Source organism: Helianthus annuus, chromosome 7 (genome assembly GCF_002127325.2).
Source record: "Helianthus annuus cultivar XRQ/B chromosome 7, HanXRQr2.0-SUNRISE, whole genome shotgun sequence".
NCBI classification, from domain to species: Eukaryota; Viridiplantae; Streptophyta; class Magnoliopsida; order Asterales; family Asteraceae; genus Helianthus; species Helianthus annuus.
The window spans coordinates 101,082,974-101,110,918 of NC_035439.2; the positions used below are offsets into that span (position 1 = coordinate 101,082,974).

The following is a 27,945-nucleotide window of genomic DNA, read 5'->3' on the forward strand; positions in this document are numbered from 1 at the left end:
ATGACGATGACGATGGTGGATCTGAGTTTCGGTAGGGACGACGCCGGAGATGACGAGGACGATGGTGGATCTAGATCTGATGGATTTAGAGAGCCTCGTGGATCTGGATCTGATCGATTTAGAGAGAAAAGACAGAGAGTCAGTTATTTGGGGATGATGATGATGATTATGATTTATTTATTTATTTATTTATTTGGGGATGATGTTAATAAAGAAAATGTAAAATAAAAGCAAAATGATCAAAATGCCCCTACACTACAGGACAAAATAGGAGGTTGTAACAGTCAAAAAATGGAGTTTTTGAAATTTGGACTAAAATGGCAATAAAAAGCAAACCACAGGGACCCAGATGTAATAAGTTTGAGATTTGGACTAAAGTGGCAAAACTGGCCAAACCACAGGGACCAAAATGGCAGTTTACTCAAAAATAAATAAAACAAACAAGTAGTATACAATAAATTAAACAAAATAAATTGGTTAAGTAATAAGAAAGTTACCTTTCAAAAAAAATGTATTAAGAAAGTTTGACTGGAAATGTGAATTATGACTTGACAGAGTTGCCTTTTTAATTCATTATTCCCAATGCTAGGGATGAGATTGGTACGATACCGATACCGGTACCGGTACCATAAATACCATTACTGAAATTGAGGAAACGTGGACACCGATTACAGTACCGTATTTATAGATTCGGTAACGGTATCGGTACCGGTATTTCGGTACTTTACCACATAGGCACTGCTTTGGTGTCATCTATTGTTTTACCTAAAAAAATTTTATGTGCAACCCATCCATCCATTATTAACTGAACTAGAGTAATATATAGAGGAATGTAAACAAAAGGCAAACATATTAAGTAGTCAAAAAAATCAAAAGGTAAACATCCATGGGTTCGACTTTTAACATCCAAATTCCAACATGTCTAAAAATTCATCATAATTGATTAAAAATAACCAAACAAAAGAAATTTGATATTGGTTTTTGTAAAACAATGTTCAAGGAAATATAACTTCATAGTGAAATCTAAGATAATAGCAAAATACATAAAGTCATTATTAAATTCAGTATTAATACCGGTATTTACCGAAAGTTACCGATACCGGTACCGTTTTTTACCGATACCGAATTTCGAAAAATCTATTACCGATACCGGTACCGTTTATGATCGGTACGGTAGGATATCGGTACGGTACTGGTATTTCGGTAAAAAATCTTATCCCTACCCAATGCCCAGATTAATATAATATACATCTTCTTCTCCAAACTCTATGAAGTTACCGCTGTAAGTTTTTTGACCGGGAATTTTTGTTTCCTTCTATCAGAAAAATTCTTTTTATCTTATCATCACCTTCACCTACATTCAGGGGTATCCTAAACAGGGGGTCGAAAACGTATATACCTAAAAAATTCTATACGAAATATACATACCTACATAACACTACTGGACGAAAAGTTCGGGGGTCAGACGCCCCCTGACCCTTCAAAGCTGCGCCCCTAGTCTTATGAACATTGTTTTATTTTATTTATTTTATTAATGTATTTAAGGTGGTTCACATTTTCAATCATTTAAGTTTACATGATTCATCAATTGATATAAAACACAACTTTATTTTTTAAGTTAATAATAATTGATGTAAATCATATTTTTATGTTCTATGTTTCTTGCATTTATACTTTACAATATTAATGGGTTAACTGTTTTTGTTAAACTCATGTAATAATTACCCTTTTAAACCACATAACCGATTGTGTAATTTACTTTATTTGTTGTATAACTATTCGTTACTATAATTATAATTTTTAAAAATTAGTATTAATATTATTATTAATTGTTATGAATATATTTATTATTAATGTGCTTATCAACACCAAAAATAGATTAGCTTTCTCTCCAAGTTTTGTACACCTATATATACCACTATTGTATCTCATTGTAAATGATATTTATCAATGAAATATCAGTCTATTTCTCCCTACATCTCTTTCTCTTATGGTTTGCTATTAGGTTAGTAGGTCGTTGTTTCACAACACGTTATCAGCACGAATTCCGCTTGGGAGTTGGATCTATATAATGCCTAATCAAACTATGTTACAAGTAAGTTTTAGAAGAATTCATGGGATTTCGTTATTTATTAATCATGTATTAGTTTATGGTATTAATTTCTTGGATGACTACGTTACATATTTTTCTTATTGTTAACATCCAAAAACCATCCTACGTATCACCTAGATGGTTTGAAAAGGAATTTTCAAATAGCATAAACTAAACTTTTGGATCTAAACTGTAACTTGAAATCAATATCATAAAATTTTATTTAATTATGTTCAAAAAGTATTTTGGCAGAAATTAAAAAAAAAAAAACTCCATGTATTAAAAGAATCATAGATGAGAAACACAATGGTTTTTTGAAAATTAGATTGTAAACTTTTACTTTCTCTAATTGATTATTTGATATTCTTTTAATATTAAATTCTTTATATGTGGTAGCTTTTAACATATAAATAAAGGGGTATACTGTTGAAACTAGTTTCTTGCCCCATGCCCTTCCTTATTAGATATCTTTTTATCAATTAAATAAATTGTTATTATTATTGTATTTAAACTGAAACTTCATACGCTAATCTTTTATCAACTTTCTTTTTGCTAAACATGATATTTATAATTTATGTGCAATATTATATATGATGAATCATATATCTGAATATATGAATGTTTGTGTGGTTCGTGATATGAATCTTAACTTCCTATATGATCAACTTTATTGTTTTATAAATAATTTCTTAAATGAAAGCTATACAGATAAATTATATAAAGTAAGTTATATAAGCACATATTATTCGGTTTATGAACTTTTTAATCATTGAGGCACTTTATTTGGTATTTTATTGCAATTTTTCAATCAAACATTAACACGGACACGTAAATTGGTAAGGTATGTTTCTTAAAAGTTTGGAAAGTTAGAGTAAATTGTGAATATATTTTTTCATTTAATCATTCCAAATATGTTCAAAATATGCTATTTTTGGAACTTATACAATAACTTTATAATAAGATAATTTTACTTGCGAGTTATAATAAGATAATTCGAACCATGACCTTGGGTTCAAATTCTTGTAAGTGCAAGATAAAAGTGGAGTTAAAGTGTTTGAAAACTTGTCGTTCAAAAAGAAAAAAGAAAAAAAAAAGATGTAGTTATGTGTGGTATGTATTAAATATGCAATTATTTAAATAAGTTAAGAATAGTAAAAGTTTTAATTTAAAAGATTTGTGTTCTATTGATGTAGCATAAACTATAAACTATAGTTTCTAAACATGATATTTTGTATATAAGAGAATTATAAGACCATCTATGTTGCTCGGTGTGATCATGTTTAGAAGAGTCATCTATGTTGCTTGTCGGATACCTTTTATATGTGAAATAACAATATTACTTATTATAGAAAAGACTTGTTTACAAGTAATAAATCATTATATGTTAACGTTATTAAGGAATAATGGAAACAGGAAACTTGATGGGATATTTGCTTAGGGTGGGGGGGTATGATGTGCGAGGAGTGGGTGTTTGAGTAGGTGTCATCGGTCGGTGACCATACCCCCATGATTGAGTTAGGGTGTTTGAGTAGGAGAGAGGGTGAGAAATCGGTGTAAAGTCACCGAAGGTGGAGAAGGGTGATGGAAACAGGAAACTTGATGGGATAACTCAAACACCCTAGAGTGATTAACCATACCCCCTGATTGAATGCAAAATGGGGAGTGGATTGGGGAGTTGACATGGCATAATATTATTGGGTAGAAAATCCCTCAATCACCCTTGAGTGATTAACTATACCCCCACCCTTATGTTTAAAAGTAGAGTAATATATATTTTCTGTGTAAGATATATATTCTGGTTATATCGTGATAAAATAATATACAACAACATGTATATACACATGTAAGTGATTTTATATTATGAAGTTTTGTTTTATGGTGAGATGTTATAATGTCACGTAAACCAAAGTTGTGGTTCATTATCATTTTTTTAAAAAGTGCATAAATATGCTTAGATACGACACCCGAAGTGTCATACTCCCTGAATCTCATTGTAATGTTATAACATGTCATAAGATGTTAGATTGATAAATCTTATATGACTTAAAGATTTAATTACTTCTCTATTAGTGTTATGAAAATTGCAAAGAGAAGATTATTTACAAGAGAAAGTCGGATAAAACAATTTTCCTTTGTCACACCTCAAATATGCTCTTTATATAACAATGTATCAAAGGTTTGACGTGACTTAATATCAACATGTCAGCGAAAATAATGAATATTATGAAGTTTGTTTGGTTTAACTCCATTCTTTGAAATGAATGTGAGTATAAATTGATCATTGTGATTATGGACCTAATTGGGAATTTAATGATGGTCATAGTAATAATGAGATCGACCATCGTAAATGAAACGAAGATTATGTTAATAATGAGATTAACCACCAAAAGTGGCAAACTAAGAAGTGATTATATAACATGATGATTTGAGCTTTGAGGTTAGAATACATTTTCTTGTGTCTTACATTTTGTATTACATATGTGCAAGTAACACATACATGATCCTAAACCAGAATATTATGGATCATAATTATTTACTTTATTGGCATGACTGGTTAGACCACACCGAGTCAATGATGACGTGAAACATAATAAAGAACTTGAAGATTTTTCAAGCTAATAACATGTATTATTTGCTCTTAAGGGAAATTATATATTTGCCAATTAAGGGTGTGTGTCCCTAAATATTTTGGAAGTGATTAAGGGATATGTATATCCCAATATGATACCATTTAGTGTTTTAAATTGAAGCATCGTCTAAATGGTTATCAAATACACAACTTAAGAATTGTGTGATTTATGGCTTCGCTAATAATATAACAAGTACATTGTTCCAGATTAGCATATTTATTTCGGTTATAACTGTGAAATTTATTTTCAAGTTATTAAGATCACTATGATGTGCATAAAATGTAACATATAAATTACATCAATCGTGGCATAAAACTAACCCTTTTTAGTACTAATGTTGGAAAAAGTGTGCTTTTGTCTTCCTTTTGTATTTTCAGGATTAAATGAGCTCAAATGAACAAAAGAAGCAAAAAGGAAGCTAAATCTAACATAAATACAAGAAAAGGAACAAACGTGGCATGCCCGACCTCCTGACAGCATCTTCCCAAGCAAAACAAGAAGACAGAAGCCTGAACACGCCCCGTGCTCAGTGAGCACGGGGGCGTGCCCAAGTGTCAGCAGAAAAGACAAAGTGGTAGAAGCTTCTATTGCCCACACGGGGCCGTGGTCAACTATAAAATTCACGAAATCCAGGCGAATCTTGATAGTACAGATATGCTTCTGCACACGGGGTCGTGCTCAGCGGACACGGGGGCGTGGTCAACTAATGCAGACAAAAATGCATTTAATGAAAATGCATTTAACGAAGAAAGAGAGTAGGATGGGCACGGGGCCGTGCCCAGTGGACACGGGGCCGTGCCCGAGCTTCTGTTCAGCGTATAAATAGGAGTGCTTGGAGCTCTTGCAACTCATCCGTTGGCACACCACCTCTCTCACACTTCACCCACCACCATCACAACACCATCATCCACCACCATCATCCATTTTCCATCATAGAGTGTGTGAGTCGTCTCGGGATCCAAGATTGATCGTAAGAGTTCTTGACAATCAAAGGTCATGTTTGCCTAAGTCTCTTACAACACTTGGTGAAGACAAGTGTTTAGTGTAATACTTTTTACTTTTAATCTTTTGCATTTTTTAATTGGTTTTGTATTAATGACTTTAGTTACTAGTTTCTTATGTTGAAGGTGATTCTTCCTTATCGTTTGTTCGTGGTGTCTTGGCATTATTTTACTGTCTATATAAAATAAAAGATTTTCACCATTCATATCTCCACGGTCTATATGGAGGTATGTTGGCTACCTGGTCGGGGGTTAAGGGAACGGTTTGGTAAGAGTTTTGCCATTGTTCAGTGTATAGATCCTGCAAAGGACCTGGGTCAAATTTAGTAGGACCTCCTTCAATACCCAACAGTATTGGATGGCGGGGGTCCAAACTCTTTGATCCCCTCATAAGTTAAACTACTATTAAAACTTTAACCCGGCTACTTAGGACTGTATCCCTCTGACTCAGACTACTTAGCCGAGGGTAACGTCGCCTTCAAAAGAGGGGCCTACCACATTATGCATTAATAACTTAATTAATTATCTTTCAATAATCCGACCCTTTAGGATTGTATCCTTGCTGACTCAAACTACTGGGTTGATGGTAACGTCACCTTCAAAAGAGGGGCCTACTACAATAACTAAGATAATCTCTTAAAAGTGCGAAAATAATCAAAGGTTACACTACACACGAGTCGGATCCAAGTGATTCATCTTGTCTATCTGTTTTTTTTATTTTACTTTTCAGCATTTTAGTTAGTTTTATTTTCCTAGTTTAAAAACCTTTTTCTAACATTTTGATTTGATTAGACGTTGAGGATAAACCGGTACTAAAAGCTCTTGTGTACTTGGACGACCTCGGTATCTTACCAACACTATACTACGTCCACGATGGGTGCACTTGCCCATATGTGTGTTTAGTGTTAGTAAATATCGTGTTTATAAATTTAAAACTTGGCTAAAAATTGTAAAAAGGGCTTAAAATATACATCTAAAACATATTACACCTAACGCACATCAAGTTTTTGGCGCCGTTGCCAGGGACACAAGGATTTTAAGAAAACTTAAAACCGACGGCCTAATCAGTTTTACAAAACTTTTTCAAAACGCGAGCACATTTTTTCTGCATTTTAGTTTAGTTTGTATTTACAGTATCCTGAACACGGGGCCGTGTTCACTGAACACGGGGCCGTGCTGCATATTTTTTATAAAACGCCCAGATACAGAGTCTGAACACGGGGTCGTGCTCACTGAACACGCCCCCGTGCTCAACAAGACCATCAACTTTAATTAAAACGCCCAGATACAGACCCTGAACACAGGGTCGTGTCCACTGAACACGGGGCCGTGTCCAGCTTCTGTTTCCGTCTTTATTTTTATTTTCTGGTCCCGAGACTCTGTTGTGGTCTGCTGCGTGATTCTTATGGATCAATACTCAGGAGGCTACAACTACACCTATGAGGAGGATGATTATATGGGAGATTATTGCACTAATTGTGGTAACCCGCACTCGGTACAATATTGTAACTTATTACAACCATCCAATTCATACAACTATTATGAGGAGCCCAGGTACGAGCCATCGACTTCATACACATCCTATGAAGACCAAAGGTATGGACCTTCTCCCTCATACTCATATTTTGATGAACCAAGGTATGAACCTTCATACTTATACTTTGAGGAATCAAGATATGAGCCACCACCTTCATACTCTTATTATGAGGAACCATGGTGTGAACAACCCACCTCATATGAGTATTATGAAGAACAAAATTACGACCCTTATCCATCATATACTTACAATGAGGAACAATGGTGTGAACCATCTACTTCATATGAGTACTATGAGGAACCAAGGATCGAACAACCGGATTCAAGTCTTGAGGATCCCGATCCTTTCTCTATCACCGAAGTGGCCAATAGGATAATAGAAAAACTTAAAACTATCGAACGATACATAAAAGAATCTCGCGCAAGGGAAGAGGAGTCCCACGCAAGAGAAGAATTAAATAAAGAAACGATAGTTGAGGAGTAAAAAATGAAAGAACAAATAAGTGAAGAACTTACACATGAGTTAAACAGCGAAAAAGGTGAGGACGATAGCGTTAAAATTCAAAAAGAGTCTAATTTTGAAGAAATTAATCTCTTGTCACCTTCTTTTGAAAATCATTATTTAGTACCAACTCATGCTAAGTTTTTAAAAGAGTTAAACACTAACACTAAAATTGAGGAAATGGTAAGTGTTATGTTAACTAATGATCAAACTTCGCTAATAAAAGAAGACCCTTTTGAAATTAACATTACACTGGTTCCATGTTTCTTTCAAAATTCCTTTATTAGTAATATCACAATCGATAAAAATTTTTGTGTTAACATAATGCCTAACTACATTTTCAAAAAATTAAGTATTAGTGATTTTTCTCCACTTCAAATACCCATTTTTCTATCCGATCGGAAAGTAATAAAATCAATCGGTGTAGTTGAGAATGTCTTGGTTCAAACAAATCAAATGGTAATCCCAACCGACTTTGTCATCCTCGATGACGCTCCTCTAGTGTTAGGACGACCTTTTGTAAAAACTCATGAAGCTTTGAAAAATTGGGAGTTCAAAAATCTACCTCTTCAACTAGGGGCATTCAAAAGGAGCATAGATCTTGAGCACTCAATGAAATATCCTTTTGGCAACAATGACCCCCTAATTGAAGATGAAGATGAGCCACCCGATACAAGTGAAAAGATTGACCACTTTGTTGAAGAAGAGGTCGCCATAGAACAAACTTTTAAAGTTCATGATCAAAATGAGCAACCAAATAAGGAGTCTCCTAAAGACCCACCCCTTGAGCTCAAAGAACTTCCGAAAGCTTTGGAATATGCTTTTCTAGACAAAGATGGTAAATCACCTGTAATTATTTCGTCTAAATTAAGTAGTTTAGAAAAAGAAAAATTAATTAAACTTTAAAAAAACATAAAAATGCGATCGCTTGGAAGCTTGTAGATATTAAAGGAATAAGTCCTTCCATGTGCACGCACAAAATTTTAATGAATGATGACTACAAATCGGTAATACAGCCACAACGTAGAGTAAATCCTAATGTGCAAGAAGTGGTTAAAAACGAAGTCATCAAATTACTTGACGCTGGAGTTATCTACCCTATCTCAGATAGTCCCTGGGTAAGTCCCTTCCAAGTAGTTCCAAAGAAAGGAGGTATGATGGTAATAACAAATGAAAAGAATGAATTAATACCAACGAGAACCGTCACAGGATGGAGAGTATGTATAGACTATAGACGATTAAATGAAGCAACAAGGAAAGATCACTTTCCTTTGCCCTTCATTGATCAAATGTTAGAAAGATTATCCGGTCATAAATTTTATTGTTTCTTGGATGGTTTTCAGGTTACTTTCAAATCCCGATAGCAGCCGAAGACCAAGAAAAGACAACTTTCACATGTCCCTATAGAACTTTTGCTTATCGACGCATGCCATTTGGTCTATGTAATGCCCCCGCAACATTCCAACGTTGCATGGTGGCCATCTTCCATGACATGATAGAAAAGACAATGGAAGTCTTCATGGACGACTTTTCTATCTTTGGAGACTCATACGACCAATGCCTCGATAACCTTGAACGAATGCTATCCCGATGCGAGGAAATTAACCTCGCCCTGAACTGGGAAAAATGCCATTTCATGGTAACAGAGGGAATAGTGCTCGGTCACAAGATCTCAAGCGAAGGAATGGAAGTTGATCGAGCAAAAATAGACACTATTTCTCGATTACCTCCACCATCCTCCGTTAGAGCAATCAGAAGTTTCTTAGGGCATGCCAGATTTTATAGGAGATTTATCAAGGACTTTTCTAAAATTTCAAGACCTCTAACAAAATTACTTGAAAAAGATGCGCCTTTCATCTTTGACAAGGATTGCAATCAAGCATTTCTAACCCTCAAGGAAATGCTAGTCAATGCACCTATCATGATAGCACCTGATTGGAAATTTCCTTTCGAAATCATGTGTGATGCAAGTGACTTTGTAGTTTGTCACGGCCCCCGACCCGGTTTGACCCGTTTCAGGAGCCGCGGGACAGAAATCCCGTGGAATTTAATTTAGGCGACAGCGGAAATCTTTTAAAACAGGATCTTTCAATATTTAAAACTGCCCGTTTACATAATTTAGGGATAAAACCCCGGTAATTTACAATCATTTGATTTCACTGGGAAATCTTTTATTTTACAAAACATGTTTCTTTATTTTATCATGAGCCACTTTCTTATGCTTGTAGTGCTTCACGACACTTTTCCTGGATCATAACAAATCACCTGAAACATGTTTGAAAAACGTTTTATCAGCGGGAAATACTGAGTGAGTTCATTCAGGTTTTATAAAATGACCCTTAGTTATAAAATTACAGCATAAGAGCGATTACAATGGTTTATATCTTATTTTTATCTGGCGCCGTGTCACAATGGTGACATGTCATAATGGTGACGATGGTCATACCACTATTAGATCAATGAACCCAAATAGTGATGATTATCCCTAGTAGGTCAATGAACCTAACTGGGAGAAAATTAGTAATGTGCACAATACCCCACTAGCCAGTGATTCAAGATATCCACGACTTAGTCCCTGTAATTATAACTTTTGAAAAATAATTTGGAGTATTGTGAAACAGTTGATAAAAAGAGAATGACTCACATTGCAGATTTAACGAGCAGTGTATAAGCCTACTGATTTAGCCTTGGTTAACCTAATTTAAATAATAATGCACACAAACTGGGTTAGTAACTAATACAGCAGTTACGACAATTCACGAGATTAAATCCTCACAACGATTAACAAAGTGCAATAATTAAATATTCAGCGGATTCACAACGAATAATAGAGCATAGTCCAGATTTGGATAATACTCAAATATTCAAGTTGAAATCACGATGAATGATAAGGTATAAACCCAATTTGGGCAGCACTTAAACAATCGTTGGATAGTTTCAATCGATCGGACGTTGAATCGTAATAGCGATCGAGTTATTACCCTGATTGCGACAGCGATTTATGAATCGTGTGTGTTAATTGTGGTAAACAGAAAGTAACTCAGTGCCTAAAACGAATTTCTTCGTCGAACATACGCAGAATATCAAGTGCCAATGTCTGCTATTTATACACTGATTTTGACATGCTTACGGACCGTAAGACTTTTTTCCTTACGGTCCGTAAAGGACACCTAATGGTCATAGGGTTGCCACGTGTGGGACTAGGCCAGCTAAGTTGATGATTTCTCCAAATTCAAATTCGACAACAAGTTATTTAGATAATCGTCCACTAGGGTTTACCCCCCCTAGGTTTTAGGGGCCCTGATCCTGGTTCCGATTGTTCTGAAAATTTTAGGGTTTGTGCAGAATCACTTGGGTGTCTTAATTAGGGTTTTCTTAATAGATAATTAACATACTAAGTATTAATTTTAGTGAGAGTTGTTACATCCTCCCCACCTTAAGAAAAATCTCGTCCTCAAGATTTACTGGAATAAATGAGGATATTTCCACTTCATTTCTGATTCCAGCTCCCAAGTGTATTCTGGTCCTCTCTTTGAATTCCACTTGACTTTGACCAATACTAGTCGTTTGTGTTTGAGAAACTTGATCTTTCTATCTTCTATTTGTAGTGATTTCTCTACAAATTTCAATTTTTCATTTACCTCTATATCTTGAAGAGGTACTACCAGGGATTCATCTGATAAACATTTCTTGAGATTGGATACATAAAATACATCATGTACTCCAGCTAACTCTCCTGGTAGTTGTAAACGATAAGCAACTGGTCCTATATGTTGGATCACTGGAAATGGTCCTACGTACCTTGGACTTAGCTTTCCTTTCTTACCGAATCTAACAATTCCTTTCCAAGGAGATACTTTCAATAGCATTTTGTCTCCAACTTGAAACTCCAACTGCTTTCGTCTATTATCTGTATAACTCTTCTGGCGATCTCTAGCCGTCTTCAGCCTTTCCTTCGTTATACTGAATATCACAGTCGTAGTCACTTAGGATTTTCATCCATCTCCTTTGCCTCATGTTTAATTCTTTTTTCTCAAATATATATCTTAAATTCTTATGACCCGTATAGACAGTAAACTTACTTCCATACAGATAATGTCTCCAAATCTTAAGGGCAAAATTATGGCTCCTAATTCTAAGTCATGAGTGGTATAGCTTTCTTCGTGCTTTTTCAATTGCCTTGATGCATACGCAATTACCTTTTTGCGTTGCATTAACACATTTCCAAATCCTAGCTTTGAAGCATCACCATATACTTTAAAATCTTCTATTCCTTCTAGTAAGGCTAGGATTGGGGCATTTGTTAATTTATGCTTTAAGATCCTAAAGGCTTCTTCTTGTTTAGGTCCTTATTCAAACTTAACTGTTTTACAGGTTAGCTTAGTTAATGATATAACTATCTTGGAAAAATCCTTAATAAACCGTCTATAGTATCCGGCTAAACCTACAAAACTCCTAATTTCCATTGCGGATTGCGGAACCTTCCATTTGGTAATTGCTGCTATCTTATCAGGATCTACGTGAATACTTTCATGATTCACCATATGACCTAGAAATTGTACTTCTGGCAGCCAAAATTCACACTTCGAGAATTTGGCGAAAAGCTTCTCTTTTCTTAACAAAGTTAAGAGTGCATGCAAGTGCTGATAATGTTTTTCCTGACTTTTGGCATAAATAAGTATATCGTCGATGAAGATAATTACAAATTTATCCAAATATGGTTTACAGATCCTATTCATTTTGTCCATGAATATTGCAAGTGCATTCGTTAATCCGAAGGGCATGACTGTAAACTTGTAATGACCATACCTAGTTCTGAAAGCAGTTTTAGGTATGTCTTCCTCTTGTACTTTCAATTGATGATATCCGGAACGTAGGTATATCTTAGAAAAATATCTAGCTCCTTGAAGTTGATCGAAACGATCGTCAATCCTAGGTAATGGCATCGATTCTTAATTGTAACCTTATTCAATTCTCTATAATCAATACACATTCTCATCGAACCATCCTTTTTCTTAATAAACAACAATGGTCCCCCCCCCCACGGGGATAAACTAGGTTGTATGAAACCTTTACTTTATAATTCATCTAATTAATTTTTTTCAGTTTTAATCTTTCTGTGGGTGCTAACCGATAAGGTGCCTTGGCTATCGGTATAGTATCTGGAATTAGATGAATCCTAAATTCTACCTCCCTATCTGGTGGTAGCCCTGGTAATTCTTCTGTGAATACATCTGGGTATTCTGAAACTACAGAAATTTCCTTAAGTTCTTTATCTTTAGTATTAATGATTACTGAAATCATTTATACTATTCCTTGCTTTTGTTCATAATTAGCAACTTTCATTACTGATATAAACTTTATGGGTTTACATGGCTTATCTCCTGTAATCATTATTACTTTTCCAGTGGGTGCACAAATTTTTTATGGAATTCTTATCACAGATAATTTAAGCATGGTTGTTTACTAACCAATCCATTCCTAACACATCATCAAATTCAACTAATTTCATAGATAATGGGGTTGCAGAAATTTATGACTTAAAAGTTTTATTTCTACGTTTTGCAGAACCTTATTTATTTTAACTGAATTCCCATCTGCCGTTTCTACTGTAGAAATTTGCCTAATGATGGTTAAAGGTAAGTTAAGAGTTTGGCAGAATGAAATATTTATAAAACTTTGGTTTGCACCAGAGTCAAATAATACTTTTGTGTAAACGTTGTGAACTAAGAACGTACCAACTATCACATCTGGAATGAGCTCTGCTTCCTGAGTAGTCAGTTGGAAGGCTCTTACATTCCTTTTTGCTCATTCTGCAGGTTTGGCTTTATTGTCAGATAGTTTTTTCAGTTTTGGACAATCTGGCCTAAGATGTCCAGCTTCTCCACAGTTGTAGCAGACTGAAAATCTCTTCCTCCTGCAGTCTTCTTCTTGTTGCCCTGGAATTTTGCAAAAATTGCAATATCCTTTGCATCTTCCAAAATGCTTTCTTTTGCAAGAATTGCAAAATGGGCTAGTGGAAGATTGCCCATTCCCTCCTTTCTGAAATTGTTATGGTTACCCGGACGGAATCCTTGGGTAATCTTTTGGGCTACTTCCTTCCTTCTATTTTCTTCTCTTGTCCGTACTAGTTCGTCAGTCAGAGTATTGGCTAAATCCACCGCATCATCAATCGTGCTAGGTTTCGCAGCCTTGACGATATTACGGATTTCAGCAATCAATCCCCAAATATAACGAGAAATAAGTACCGGCTCTGGCGAAGCCAGGGTTTGTACTACTCCAGCATACTCGAAGAATGTCGAAGTATACCTTCGACAATCTACATCCACCATCCGGTGGTTTAAAAACTTATTTGTCATTTGTTCCTTTTCATATTCGGGACAGAATTTTCTTTCTACAAAGCTCTTAAATTCTTCCCAGTTCATAGCATACGCCATCCTTCTTCCTTTTGCTTGTAACACCGTATTCCACCATTCTAGCGCCCCTTCTTTGAAAAGGTTTGACGCGTACATGACCTGATCATCCTGAGCACATTTACTTATGGCAATTACTGCCTCGGTTTTCTCTAACCAATGCAGTGCCGCAGTCGCTCCTTCATTGCCAGCAAACTCAGTGGGTTTACAAGCAAGAAATTCTTTGTAAGTGTAACCAAGCGTTTCAGCTTTCATTTTCTTAGGGGGAGGAGCTTGCCGTGGTTCATTCTCATGATTAGTATGATTATTGCCTCCGTTTACGCTATTACTGAAGTTATCTTCAGAAATACGTTTGCTAGGAACGATTTGTTGTGGTTCTATTGGATTTTTAACAGCAGCAACGATTGCTGGAATAGCGTTGGCTATCCCTTGAGCAACTATTGCTGGAATAGCGTTGGCTATCCCTTGAGCAACGATATTTTGTATATCCTGCCTAGTCATATATTGATCCCCCGGTTGTTGCTCAAATTGATTAACCTCATTAACTGGTTCATTACTAGCGTTTTCCATCTGATAATATATTTATTAGTATTAATAATAACAATTATACATAAAATAATTATATTAATTTCACAATACGCATATAGCCAAACTTATTGATTTCTTGATTTCCATTTATATTTAATAGTATGCATCAATACACACCATTATCTTACAAAGTTTTATTTTAGGTTATTTTACAGACTGATTTTTACTATTACTATTACACAACCATAGTTCCATAAATCCCCTATCCTTTGTCAGATGATATTCTAGTAATGACGTTCCTTCTCATCGTATTTCCAAGAGATCTGTCCCCCAATCTCTTGGATCCTATTCCCAGTATCCATTAGTTCTTTACCAAAGTGGCGGAGTTCAGCCATATTATCGTTACTCATTGGTGGATTTGATAAAGGTTCTGGATTGAACTGAGGAAAAAACTTATAGGGATTGTTTTGGAACTGTATTTCATTAGTTAACCATTCGTTTATTTGTGAGTGGATTGAAGGATTTGGAATAGATGGTTCTAAGTTCATTGGTAGTTGTGTTTCAAGAAAGTGAATAAAAACATTTTCATTAACAGGCTTAATAGTATTATAGCTTGCCAATATAAAATCTAGCTCTTCCTGAGATGGTAACCTTTCAATTTGCCTAGAACTTTCACCAATTTCCATTTTCTTAGGCTTGGGTTTCTCGAGAGGTAAAGCGTTGAATTCTATAGGTTCTTCTATGTCTGGTATATACCTATTGAAATCTCTGGAAACCTCTATTCTTACTGGATAGAGATTTAAATTCTGAAGGGCGTCAGACAAGTCACTCATGCTGTTTAGCAAAATACACACAATTACTAAGTTAAAATTTATAACAAAATTTTATAGAAAAACTTTTAAATATTATTTCATACTGGGTAACTACCAAAACAACTGAAATTTAAAACACACTAGGTTTTATTTGTAAATTTATTTATTTACTGAATAAGGTTTCTAGACAGTAGATCATAAAGGTGCTAAAACTTGGGTCAAATCATTTAAGGATTTGCATTAATCGCTACATTGGCTAGCATATAAAGATCTGCCCATACTGTACACAATTAGTCACATAATAAAACACATAATCACAGAATAGCAATTAATAAGAATTAAGTATTTTCTAAATACTTAATTAGCTTAAATTAGTGGCTCGATCAGTGGCTCTGATACCACCTTTTTCTGTCATGGCCCCCGACCCGGTTTGACCCGTTTCAGGAGCCGCGGAACAGAAATCCCGTGGTATTTAATTTAGGCGACAGCGGAAGTCTTTTAAAACAGGATCTATCAATATTTAAAACTGCCTGTTTACATAATTTAGGGATAAAACCCCGGTAATTTACAATCATTTGATTTCACTGGGAAATCTTTTATTTTTCAAAACATGTTTCTTTATTTTATCATGAGCCACTTTCTTAAGCTTGTAGTGCTTCACGACACTTTCCCTAGATCATAGCAGATCACCTGAAACATGTTTGAAAAAGGTTTTGTCAGCGGGAAATACTGAGTGAGTTCATTCAGGTTTTATAAAATGACCCTTAGTTATAAAATTACAGCATAAGAGCGATTACAATGGTTTATATCTTATTTTTATCTGGCGCCGTGTCACAATGGTGACGATGGTCATACCATTATTAGATCAATGAACCCAAATAGTGATGATTATCCCTAGTAGGTCAATGAACCTAACTGGGAGAAAATTAGTAATGTGCACAATACCCCACTAGCCAGTGATTCCAGATATCCACGACTTAGTCCCTGTAATTATAACTTTTGAAAAATAATTTGGAGTATTGTAAAACAGTTGATAAAAAGAGAATGACTCACATTGCAGATTTAATGAGCAGTGTATAAGCCTACTGATTTAGCTTTGGTTAACTTAATTTAAATAATAATGCACACAAACTGGGTTAGTAACTAATACAGCAGTTACGACAATTCACGAGATTAAATCTTCACAACGATTAACAAAGTGCAATACTTAAATATTCAGCGGATTCACAACGAATAACAGAGCATAGTCCGGATTTGGATAATACTCAAATATTCAAGTTGAAATCACGATGAATGATAAGGTATAAACCCAATTTGGGCAGCACTTAAACAATCGTTGGATAGTTTCATTCGATCGGACGTTGAATCGTAATAGCGATCGAGTTATTACCCTGATTGCGGCAGCGATTTGTGAATCGTGTGTGTTAATTGTGGTAAACAGAACGTAACTCAGTGCCTAAAATGAATTTCTTCGTCGAACGTACGCAGAATATCAAGTGCCAATGTCTGTTATTTATACACTGATTTTGACATGCTTACGGACCGTAAGACTTTTTTTCCTTACGGTCCGTAAAGGACACCTAATGGTCATAGGGTTGCCACGTGTGGGACTAGGCCTGCTGAGTTGATGATTTCTCCAAATTCGAATTCGACAACTAGTTATTTAGATAATCGTCCACTAGGGTTTACCCCCCCCTGGGTTTTAGGGGCCCTGATCCTGATTCCGATTGTTCTGAAAATTTTAGGGTTTGTGCAGAATCACTTGGGTGTCTTAATTAGGGTTTTCTTAATAGATAATTAACATACTAAGTATTAATTTTAGTGAGAGTTGTTACACAGTTGGAGCAGTCTTGGGACAAAGAAAAGAGAAGCATTTTCACCCAATTTATTATGCTAGTAAAACACTTAACGATGCACAAGAGAATTACACAACAACTGAAAAAGAATTACTAGCTGTGGTATTTGCTTTTGATAAATTTCGTTCTTATCTTGTTCTTTCTAAAACAATAGTCTATACAGATCATGCAGCCATTCAATACCTTTTCAAGAAACAAGACGCAAAACCCCGTTTGATCAGGTGGATTCTACTCCTCCAAGAATTTGATATTGAAATCAAAGACAAAAGAGGAGCAGAAAACACCGCTGCAGATCATCTTTCGCGCTTAGAAGACCCATCTTTGGAGGCAACTAGGGACGAGCAAATCAACGAAAAATTTCCAACAGAGTCCCTAGAAATGGTGGAATACAAGGAAGAACCATGGTATGCGGACTATGCTAACTACTTAGCTAGCGGTATAGTCACCAAAGGATGGCCACATCATGAAAGAAAAAAATTCTTTGCTAATGTGAAGCATTACTTTTGGGAAGATCCTTTTCTTTTCAAAATGTGTGCCGACCAACTCATCCGAAGGTGCGTACATGGTAGTGAAGCAAGAAGAATTCTCCGCCATTGTCATGAAGTTCCATACGGAAGACATCATGGTGCCGCTAGTACCGCACGAAAGGTATTTGATTCAGGATTTTATTGGCCGACCATTTACAAAGATGCGCAAAGTCTAGTTAAGACATGTGATGCTTGCCAAAGATCAGGTAATATCTCTTCCAAAAACGAAATGCCACAAAATGGCATTCTTGTTTGTGAAATTTTTGATGTGTGGGGACTCGACTTTATGGGACCTTTCCCGCCGTCAAAAGGAAACAAATATATACTTGTGGCAGTAGATTACTTGTCTAAATGGGCCGAGGCCGAGGCACTTCCAACAAATGATGGAAGAGTCGTGGTAAGATTTCTGAAAAAATTATTCTCTCGTTTTGGAACACCTAAAGCATTAATTGGTGATAGAGGTACCCATTTTTGTAATCATCAACTCGAAAAAATCTTAACTAGATATGGGGTCTATCACCGGGTCTCAATAACATATCACCCTCAAACAAACGGACAAGCCGAAGTGACTAATAGAGGTTTAAAACGAATACTTGAAAAAACCGTAGCATTAAATAAAAAGGAATGGGCCGATAAATTAGATGATGCTTTATGGGCTTTTCGAACTGCTTATAAAACAACTATAGGCACAACCCCATATAAGCTCGTCTATGGAAAAAGTTGTCATTTGCCGGTAGAAATAGCTCACAAGGCCTACTGGGCAATAAAAAATGTAAACTTGGATTTAGAATTTGCAGGTAAAAATCGATTTTGTCAAATAAGTGAATTAGACGAATTAAGGAATTATGCATACTCTAACTCTGAAATTTATAAGGAAAGAATGAAAAATTTACACAATAAACACATTAAACCTAATGAATTTCGAGTGAGAGATCAAGTTCTATTGTTTAATTCACGACTTCGATTATTTCCGGGTAAACTAAAATCTAGGTGGTCAGGACTTTTTTCCATCACCCATATTTTTCCTCACGGTGCAGTAGAAATTAAATCTCGAAATGGTATTCCATTCAAAGTTAATGGCCAACGGCTGAAACTCTGTCAAGGATTCATTGAGGATGAGGAGGAAGAAATCTCGCTTTGAACGGTTGACGAATAAAGGCATCAACATCATACCTGGTAGGTTACGAACAAGCGGATGAACATCGAAACTGGTAAGTCTTCTAACCAAGTTTTAGGAAAACAGGGCACTCACACGAGCACAATAAAAAAAACCTTGCTCGGCACGGGGCCGTGTCCGCTGGACACCTTTTTCAGAACAGTTACATCATTCCACACGCCCCGTTTCCCCGCAAAACGCTCTGGTCCAAACGATTTTCCGCAGATTTTCGACGTCTCCTCTCATTTTAACAACATCAAGGTATGATTGTATCATCATTAGTAGTTAGATTAGTTATTTGCATGTAGTTAAAACATCAAAAATTTGGGGAAAATCTAGGGTTCTTGAAGTTCATCCGGATCAAACCTCAAATTTTTGCTTAGATCTGATAGCATTAGTATAGATTAGTGTTATGAAAAGTAAACCCACTTGTATTGTTGATAGATTTGCCCGATTTCTCACGAAAACCCCAAACCCTTGTTTTTGAACCGAAAAAGATAAAATCGAAGGGGTAAACGGTTTGTTTTGGGAAAATCGGCAGTTGGGTTTCATTTTCGGGGGAAACCGCACATACTTGACCAAAAATTTTCAAGTTTTCAGGACCGGGTCGAAAAATGGAATTTTTGAGTAACAGACGCCTGGACACGGGACCGTGTCCGCTGAGCACGGGGTCGTGTCCAGCCCACTGTTTTCAGTTTTCTCCGAAAAGTTTCATTATTTCATGCTAACTTTTGATGTATTCTTTCAGATGTCGAAGAAGTTCACAAGATTCAACGTAAATGAGCTCAATGCTAGGGCCAGATATGACATACTTCAAACAAGACCAGAAGAATACCCAAGACAAGTGTGCACGGATCTCTTAGCCATGGTGAACCAACTTGACCGGTTTGACAACCTCGTTACCGGCCCACTATGGATTGCCCTAACCACTAGACTTTGTTCCGTCCATGAGTGCACTATGGAATTCTATAGCACCTTCACTTTCAATTCAAGGTGCGACCCTTTCGACAATGATGGGGTGGCATTCCGATGTGGTGGAACAAAGTACTCGATCTCAATGGCACAATTCAGGGCAATAGTAGGGCTGTATACGGAGAGAGAGAGAGAGACCATAGAGAGAGAGAGAGAAAGAGAGAGGGTGATGGCGGAGGTGGTGCGGTGGTGGTTGTAGAGAGAGAGAGAGAGTTTGTAGAGAGAGAGAGCAGAGAAAGAACTGTTGTGTGTGTGTGTGTGTGTTGTGTGTTGTGTGTGTGAAGTTGTTTTTGAAGAAAAAAAAATAAACACTCTTCTTCTTGCAGACTGTAGACATTTGGTCAACATCTTCTCTTGCAGATGCCTGCAGATGTGATCCGCAGACTACAGACATTTTACATCAGAAAAAACAAATAGCACCTTATAAATTCTTATTGATTGTTAGTTTTTACTATAATCTAAAGTTTGTAATATGTGTACTGTTTGATTATCAAATTAGGGATGGGTTGAAAGCTGCAATCTATGTACCCCATAAGGACACCATCATGGCTTTTTTTTCTTTGATACCGGATGAATGAGACTTCTATTCATGATAGGTGTTTGTTATTTGTTTTATATTTATTGGATTATTCATCGATTTTCATCATGTTTGATGCTTTGTATGTACCAGTAGATGTTGCATCTGGCAAGGTCCACCCGTTTGGTTAGTACATTGTAATGATTGTATGCTTCTTAATCATTATTGTTACTATTACTATTTTACTATTATTATTGTTGTTATTTGTAAAAATTCATTTGTTTCTTACTTTGACTTCTAAGAACACAAGGAATGGGAGGTGTTGTGGTGATGTGGAAGGTTTCATCACGTCGGCACACCACCCTATGTCTTGGCGTGGTGATGGGGGCGGGAGACTTCCCACCGGCGTGTGGAGGGATACTTTATTTAATTTTGTTGTTTTTTAAAAGCCACTTTCATTTCCTCCCACTCCATACTTTTTTTACCACGCCCCCTTGCTGATATGACTGTCATATGACCCTTAACGTCCCCTCTTTATGCCCTCCACTATATATATATTCTAATGTGTGTATATCAAAACTAATTTGTTTCTTATCAAATTTAATGGCTATATTATTACCGGAACAATATTACATAATTTCCGGTTTACCGAAAAAAATTATTGTTTAATTGGATTGTTTATTTAATAAATTTAGGGATGATCACATGCTAAGGGGGACGGTATGGTCTCGGGGACTTGATCAGGGAGGGGGGTTGCGGAGCGGTGATGGGGATGCCAGCTTCAAATCGGTGAGTGGGGAGTGGTGTTTGCGGTGAGTATACACCGATGTGTGGGAAGAGAAGATAGAGAGGAGAGAGACAGAGTGAATGGTGGGCTCCAACTTCTTTCAACCAATCACATTTTTTTAAAATTCTTTACCACTCTTCATGTGTTTGACCATTGGCGGTGATTGAGTGCAAAATGAAGAGTGAAGTGAGGACTTGACATGACATGATATTATTAACTAGAAAATAACTTAAACACTCGACCACTCACTCCACCCTAAGTCATTGATCTAGTAAAGTGTACGCTTTGAAAATTCAATGATTTTCCGACTACCATCATGGAACAATTATAATTGTTCATTTACCAAGGTTTTCTTCATGCTACATTTTGTAAACTGAAGACATAAAGAGAGAAGTTTGGCATATTATATCATGGCAAAAGATCAAATACAAATAATCTTAACATACTAAACATACAAATTGAAGGAAACTCAAAAAGACAAAGTGACATTTTTGTAATTACCACCAACTATCAAAGTTACAACCAAAAATACCTAAAAAAACACAAATTTTTTTTTTAACATTTTTTATTAAAAAATCGCTACATTTCGTTAGCAAAAAAAAAAAAAATTTTTTTTTTGGCTGCTACTAAAAGTAGCGATTTTTTAATAAAAAATGTTAAAAAAATAAAATAAAATAATTTGTGTGTTTTTTTTTTATTTTTTTAGATTTTTTTAGGTTTTTTGGGGGGTTTAGTTTTTAGCATTTTAGCTTGGGTGGGTGGGGGGTGGGGGGGGGTTAGGTTTTTTTTAGGTTTTTGGGGGTGGGGGGTGGGGGGGGGGGGGTTAGGTTTTTTTTTAGGTTTTTGGGGGGTGGGGGGGGTAGGTTTTTTTTTAGGTTTTTGGGGGTGGGGGGTTTAGGTTTTTTTTGGGGGTGGGGGGAGTGGTTAGGTTTTTTTAGGTATATTTGTAGAGTAACTTTGATAGTTATTGATAATTACAAAAATGCCACCTTGTCTTTTTGAGTTTTCCTTCAATTTGTATGTTTAGTATGTTAAGATTATTTGTACAAGAACTTTACCCATTATATCATTGCACGGTTTTCTTTTTGTTCATTGTAAACTCCTTTTGAATATTGCTTTACTACTTGATTCTCAATAGCAATGCTGCCATCTTGATCTAAAATCTATCAAAGTGGTAGAAATAAAACTTATAGTTATCATGAAGGCTAGGTATATGTGTTTCAACCGCATCACTGTAATACAAAGGTGGTAAATTGAACTTGCAAGATCAAACTTCATATTCAAGAAATTGAAAACCCTTAGCAGATCTATAAAGAGATTACAAACAACATTTTTACACCTTCGTTTTAATAAATCCATAAGGAAGGAGCTAATCTTATAAGAATGCTAAAAAGATGAGTCATTCATGTCATTTCAAGAAGTGAATTACAAAGGCCATTACCTGTAGTTATTAAGTTCTTCAAACAATTCAATTCGATACATTGCTCCTTGTCAACAGTCAGTGGTGGAGTTGGTGCGGTTTTTGGAGAAACTAATTGGGATGGTGTAGATGACGGTGCCGGAGGAGAAAGAGGGAAGGTTGGAGTTGAGGGTGACGTCGGCAGTGGTGGTGCGGCCGTGGTTGATGGTGGTGATGTTGCAGGTGAGAAAAACGGGGAGGGGGCTAGGGTTTTGTTTAAGAAATTTTAATTAATATATTTTTATAATACTAATAGAAAACCCGCGCCATGCGGCGACGGTGAGAAATTACAACGCGGTACTTGTTCTAGTTTGTTTATAAATACTTGTATAGTTACGTTACGTCCATCAATTTTCTTATTTGTAGCTTTGGTGTGGTTCACAAACACATTAACAAGAAAATTTTAACACACTAGCTTGTTATGAAAAATCTTCCATGGTCAACGTCTATATCTATATGACCAGAATTTGCAGTATCCAATTGACAAAATTTTAAAGATAAATGGAAGAGTGTTGGGTTTTATAGTTTAAACATAAAAAAAACATTTGTGGACGCTTGTATTTAGTCAAAGATAGTAAATTTTGAGACCAATATGCAAAAAAAAAAAAATAAAAAATAAAAAATAAAAAAAAAATAAAATAAAAAAAAACAATAAACGGGATTTCTAGGTTAAACATGTTTTGTGTGTGTCAACCTGCAAGAACTCGTGTCGTGTTAAGTTTCATGTGTCTTAAATAATTTTCAAGTTTGTGTTAAGCTCGACCCACCAACCCCCAAACATGAACCATATAACACCCTACTTGAAATAGCTCTGCTATTTAATTACTAACAAAGCCGAATACCAGCTCCTAACTTAGAGAAACTATTGACTAAAAGTGGAGCTCATAAATAACTTGATTTAAATCATCTGTTAACAATTCAAGTGAGTGGTATCAACCAAAGAAGATGGCTTTATATGGGGTTGTGGACATGAATACTATTCATGTCCCAGAACCATAGGAATTCAATTCGTATTTTATATTAGGTTTCAATCACTATGTGAAATGACCCAAAATACAAAATGAGTAGCTCTGCCTTTTAAAGAACAAAACAAAGTGTACCTTGAATGAATATAATAAATTTGAACTCTCATACTAAACTGAGTTTGTAGTCCAAAAAAAAAACAATGCACAAAACATAGTACATAGGCAGGTATCAACAAGTGATCCAGCTAATAAACAATATTCTCCAAATGTTTTCTATGCTTTGCCAAGGCTTCGCCTTTTCGCTTTAATCAACTGAAACAATTGATGAAGTCGGTTAAGTTACACTTCTTAAAGCATTCCCTTGATCTCGAAATAGCTAAAAACTCACATGGTATACTCTAATGTACGTGCATTAGAAGAGTGGGGGTGGTCACTAGTGATAGAATTCCATCACTCACAAGCACCCAATCAAGTTCCGCCATGTCATCAACCATTTTTTGATCACTCACAACACCCAACAGTAAACCCCCACACCCCCTCACATCCATTTATCACGCTAACCCCATAACGCGTTGATTTTATCACGGTATTTCTCCTATCACTCGTGAATGTTTTGGTGGCGGTGGAAGATTTCTTTTTTCCACGCGTTATTTTTTTGCTATCACACGTTATTTTTTGCCACCCCCACCGCGCTTAGCCTTGTTCTTTGATGAAAACAGGTACAACAATAATCAACATGATTACTATCTTTACATAGGTCAAACACCAACTTTGAGGAGCTGAGTCACGTTTTCATACTGCAAATAGTATCCCTTGTCAAATCTTCGCTTCCCGAGCTTTGTTGCTGTCTTTTAACGACTTGTATATACCGTAACCATGATGTAAACTGGCCTAGCCCAACCCGTTTGGACGTATACCCAATCCGACCCATTTTAACCATTACCTAGTTGTTTAGTCTATTATCCAACCCTGCCTACTTTAAACCATTACCCCACCCCACTAACTTATACATCGAATAAAAGTATAATAAATATTTTTTTTTTTGTAAAATGCCAAGAAGATTCCACAGTTCGAAAGCCCTTCAGCATTTATGAATTCAAAAGCCTCATTTTAGTCTTACTCATGCATTAATATGGTCCCAGCAACAACCATGAGTATTGGATGTGAAAACCTTTTTCTGTTCATTCTTAGAAAAATGTTATAAACAACTAATGTGTTACATATAATAACTACAGTTATATTCTTACTTTTCAAATAAAGGGATTAAGGACTTGTGATTGAAACCTAATAGATAAGGACGGCATCACCACGGATTTACCCTCAAAAAGCAGCCACATACGAGCTGCATATATAATGGCCGCTGTGTAATGGCCGTTTGTAAGATCGTCATCCGTCCATTACGATGTCATTGTTCCATGGAGTGAAAAACCTCGGCTGTAGAGCCACAAACTAACCAACAGTGGTTGATAACGCAACACATAGATCCACGAAGTAACAAATCCTATATTTCATCCAAAATAATTTAGTCATTCCTAATTTCATTCAATAATCGCCATTCTTCATTTGCATCAAACTTTTTCTTCCCTTTTATCCTTACTGGTGTCCTTTCCCATTCTTCTTCCATCATCTTCATTGACAAACATTAAAGACTTACGTTTTCAACTTTGTAAAAACAAGCACCACAAGATCCATCAAAACCTATATCTCTAGCCACTTGATTACTGGAGTGATCAGTAGAATCTTTACTGTGTATCAGCTTTTCATGATCGTTGTTTAGGTGCACATGCATGTTTCACCCCACCTGTCCTTTTACCTTCATGAGAACTGGACCTTTGAATTGCAATATTATTCCTATCATTTACCCAATGGTTCATGTCTCTTTGTAGTTCATACAGATCCAATCTAATTGATATTAACCTTGGAAGAAAGCAATAACCATCACACCTTTTCAATCACCCTAAGTCCATAGCTTGATATAGATAGTGGAGGGTTCAAATGAGAAGAAATTCTTTCTAAGAAGAAAAAAGAAGATATTTCAACCAATAGGAATACTTCATTAGACTTCATTTAATATTTGTACTTAATGTAACTATAAGGGTATATTAGTAAACTTACATACATCATTAATTGGTAGTTTCATCTTTAATAACTAACTATATTAAATTTGTAACTTATCTTTAAGATATATATTTTTCATAAAAAATAAAAATAAAAATTCATTTATAGTGTAGGATAAATACGAGGCGTGTAGGATAAATTACGAGTTGTGTAGGACAAATTTCAATATGTGTAGGATAAATTTCGAAATGTGTAGGATAACTTTTGATGTGTGTAGGCAAAAATATTTAGTATGGAGGATTATAGTCTTAATGACTAATTAATTAGTCAAACACAATAATAAATGAGATAAGAAAAAAACTATTTAATGTTTTACAATTGTACCCTTTTATTCTTTTTCTTCTCAATAAAATTTTCTTCTCAAATGAACCTTCCCCTATATATCCTTTTATATATATAATTATTGGTAGCGAAACGAGTCAAAGAGACAAAACGCAGAATTTATACATCATAAATTTGGTAGCCGTTAACCATCACACCTTTTCAAAAGGTGGCTAAATAACTAACTTTTGGTGGTTAAATATAACTAAGCTAATAGTATAACAATAACAATAAGGCTAAATTACACTTTACGTTCTTTATATTTGTATTGAATTGCAATGGATAACCTTTAACTTTAATAATTACAGTCAATGTTGCAGAAATCGGCCTAGGCGGCCGATTAATCGGCGCCTAGGCGCTAGTCGGTGGGTTACTGCCTAAATTTAAGCTAATCGGTAAAAAAAATCGGTTATGTTCAAAATCGGTCAAAGTCGGTAAAAGTCGGACAAAAACGGTCAAAATCGGACTAATCGGTCCCATGATTTTTGACCCAAAAAACTCAATTTTTGAAACCTGGCCCATGGTTTAAAGCCCAAATTTTAGTTATAAACCTATTTTAACATTTAAGTTTAGGTATTTTAACATTTAACCCCCTCTATCTTTCACTAATTTACGTATGGTTCCTAAACTTTTAAATTTATTAATAAAATGTATAAGTTATCTCCTGAACTTGTAAATTTATTAACAAAAAGTATAAAGTTATCTATATATATATATATAAAAATTTGTAAAATTATAGTTAAAAAGTCCAATCCGATTAATCCCGATTAATCCCTATTAATCCTGATTAATCCCTAGGCGGTACCTCACCGCCCGACTAGCGCCTAGCGCCTTCTACAACATTGATTACAGTCACAATCCTTTATTTGGAAAACACATTACACGTTTCGTCCTTTATCACTAACTAGGTTAATTTTTTTTGTTAAGTCTATTCATTTAAGGGTAACTTTGTAGTTTTACCTATTTACTAAATAAAATATATATTTAGAAAAGGAAAAACTCTAGGAAATATAATTTATATTTATAAATCAACCACTCACACACTCTCAACTTTCTCTTTCTAAACCCCTACAACCTAATCTCCTCACCACCACCACTCCTGTCGCCGACCACCACCACTCATGCCACTTGCAGATCTAAAAAGTCGATTTGTTGTGGTCAAGTTTGGATCTTTTCTCACAAAATATTAGAAATTTTTGGTATTTATAACACGCCACCCATTCACTATTTTAATTTGGGGATCTGGGTTGTGTTTCTTGATCGGTTTTGTGATCTGGGTTGTGGGTGTTATTTGATTTTGTTAGTTAAAGATGGGTAGGGGAAAGATTGAGATCAAGAAAATTGAGAATGTGAGTACCAGACAAGTGACTTTTTCTAAGAGGCGTGCTAGGTTGTTGAAGAAAGCTCATGAACTGTTTGTGTTGTGTGATGCTGAAGTTGGGATTATTGTCTTTTCGAATACCGGTCGGCTTTACGAGTTTTCAAGTTCGAGGTATGGTTGGAACTGGAAGCTTACTCCATGTGTTTCTTGATTTGATTAAAAGTAGTTGATGTTGGTTTTGGGGTTTGGGGGTTGGTGGTTGATTTTTTACTTTGTTGACTTTTTTGTTGACCTTTCTTTGTTGGATCTTTTAATGATGTTTGATTTGGAGGTTTTGATGGTTTAGTTTATGTATTTAGTTTGGAAGATTTGTTTCTTGGTTTATGATTCTATTTAGCTACATATGGTTTGTTGTTTCTTGCTCTTGTGGTT

The 27,945-nt window shown here is 35.5% G+C and overlaps 1 protein-coding gene across 1 annotated transcript; it reads left to right on the forward strand.

Moving 5' to 3' along the window:
- LOC110867115 (serum response factor) lies at nt 1–27,724 on the forward strand. The gene is made up of 4 exons (XM_022116252.1): nt 1–142; nt 22,828–22,971; nt 23,045–23,097; nt 27,497–27,724. Exons 1-4 carry the CDS (start codon nt 1–3, stop codon nt 27,722–27,724), a joined length of 567 nt encoding a protein of 188 aa, XP_021971944.1.
- The last annotated feature ends 221 nt before the right edge of the window (nt 27,725–27,945 follow it).

Bases quoted from the DNA above. Each gene is read 5' to 3' on its own strand.
- LOC110867115 (XM_022116252.1), top strand. From the start codon at position 1: ATGACGATGACGATGGTGGATCTGAGTTTCGGTAGGGACGACGCCGGA. The intron at 143-22,827 runs GTTATTTGGGGA...CCTTGTCAACAG, and splicing joins AGAGAAAAGACAGAGAGTCA to TCAGTGGTGGAGTTGGTGCG. The intron at 22,972-23,044 runs GTGAGAAAAACG...TAATACTAATAG, and splicing joins TGATGGTGGTGATGTTGCAG to AAAACCCGCGCCATGCGGCG.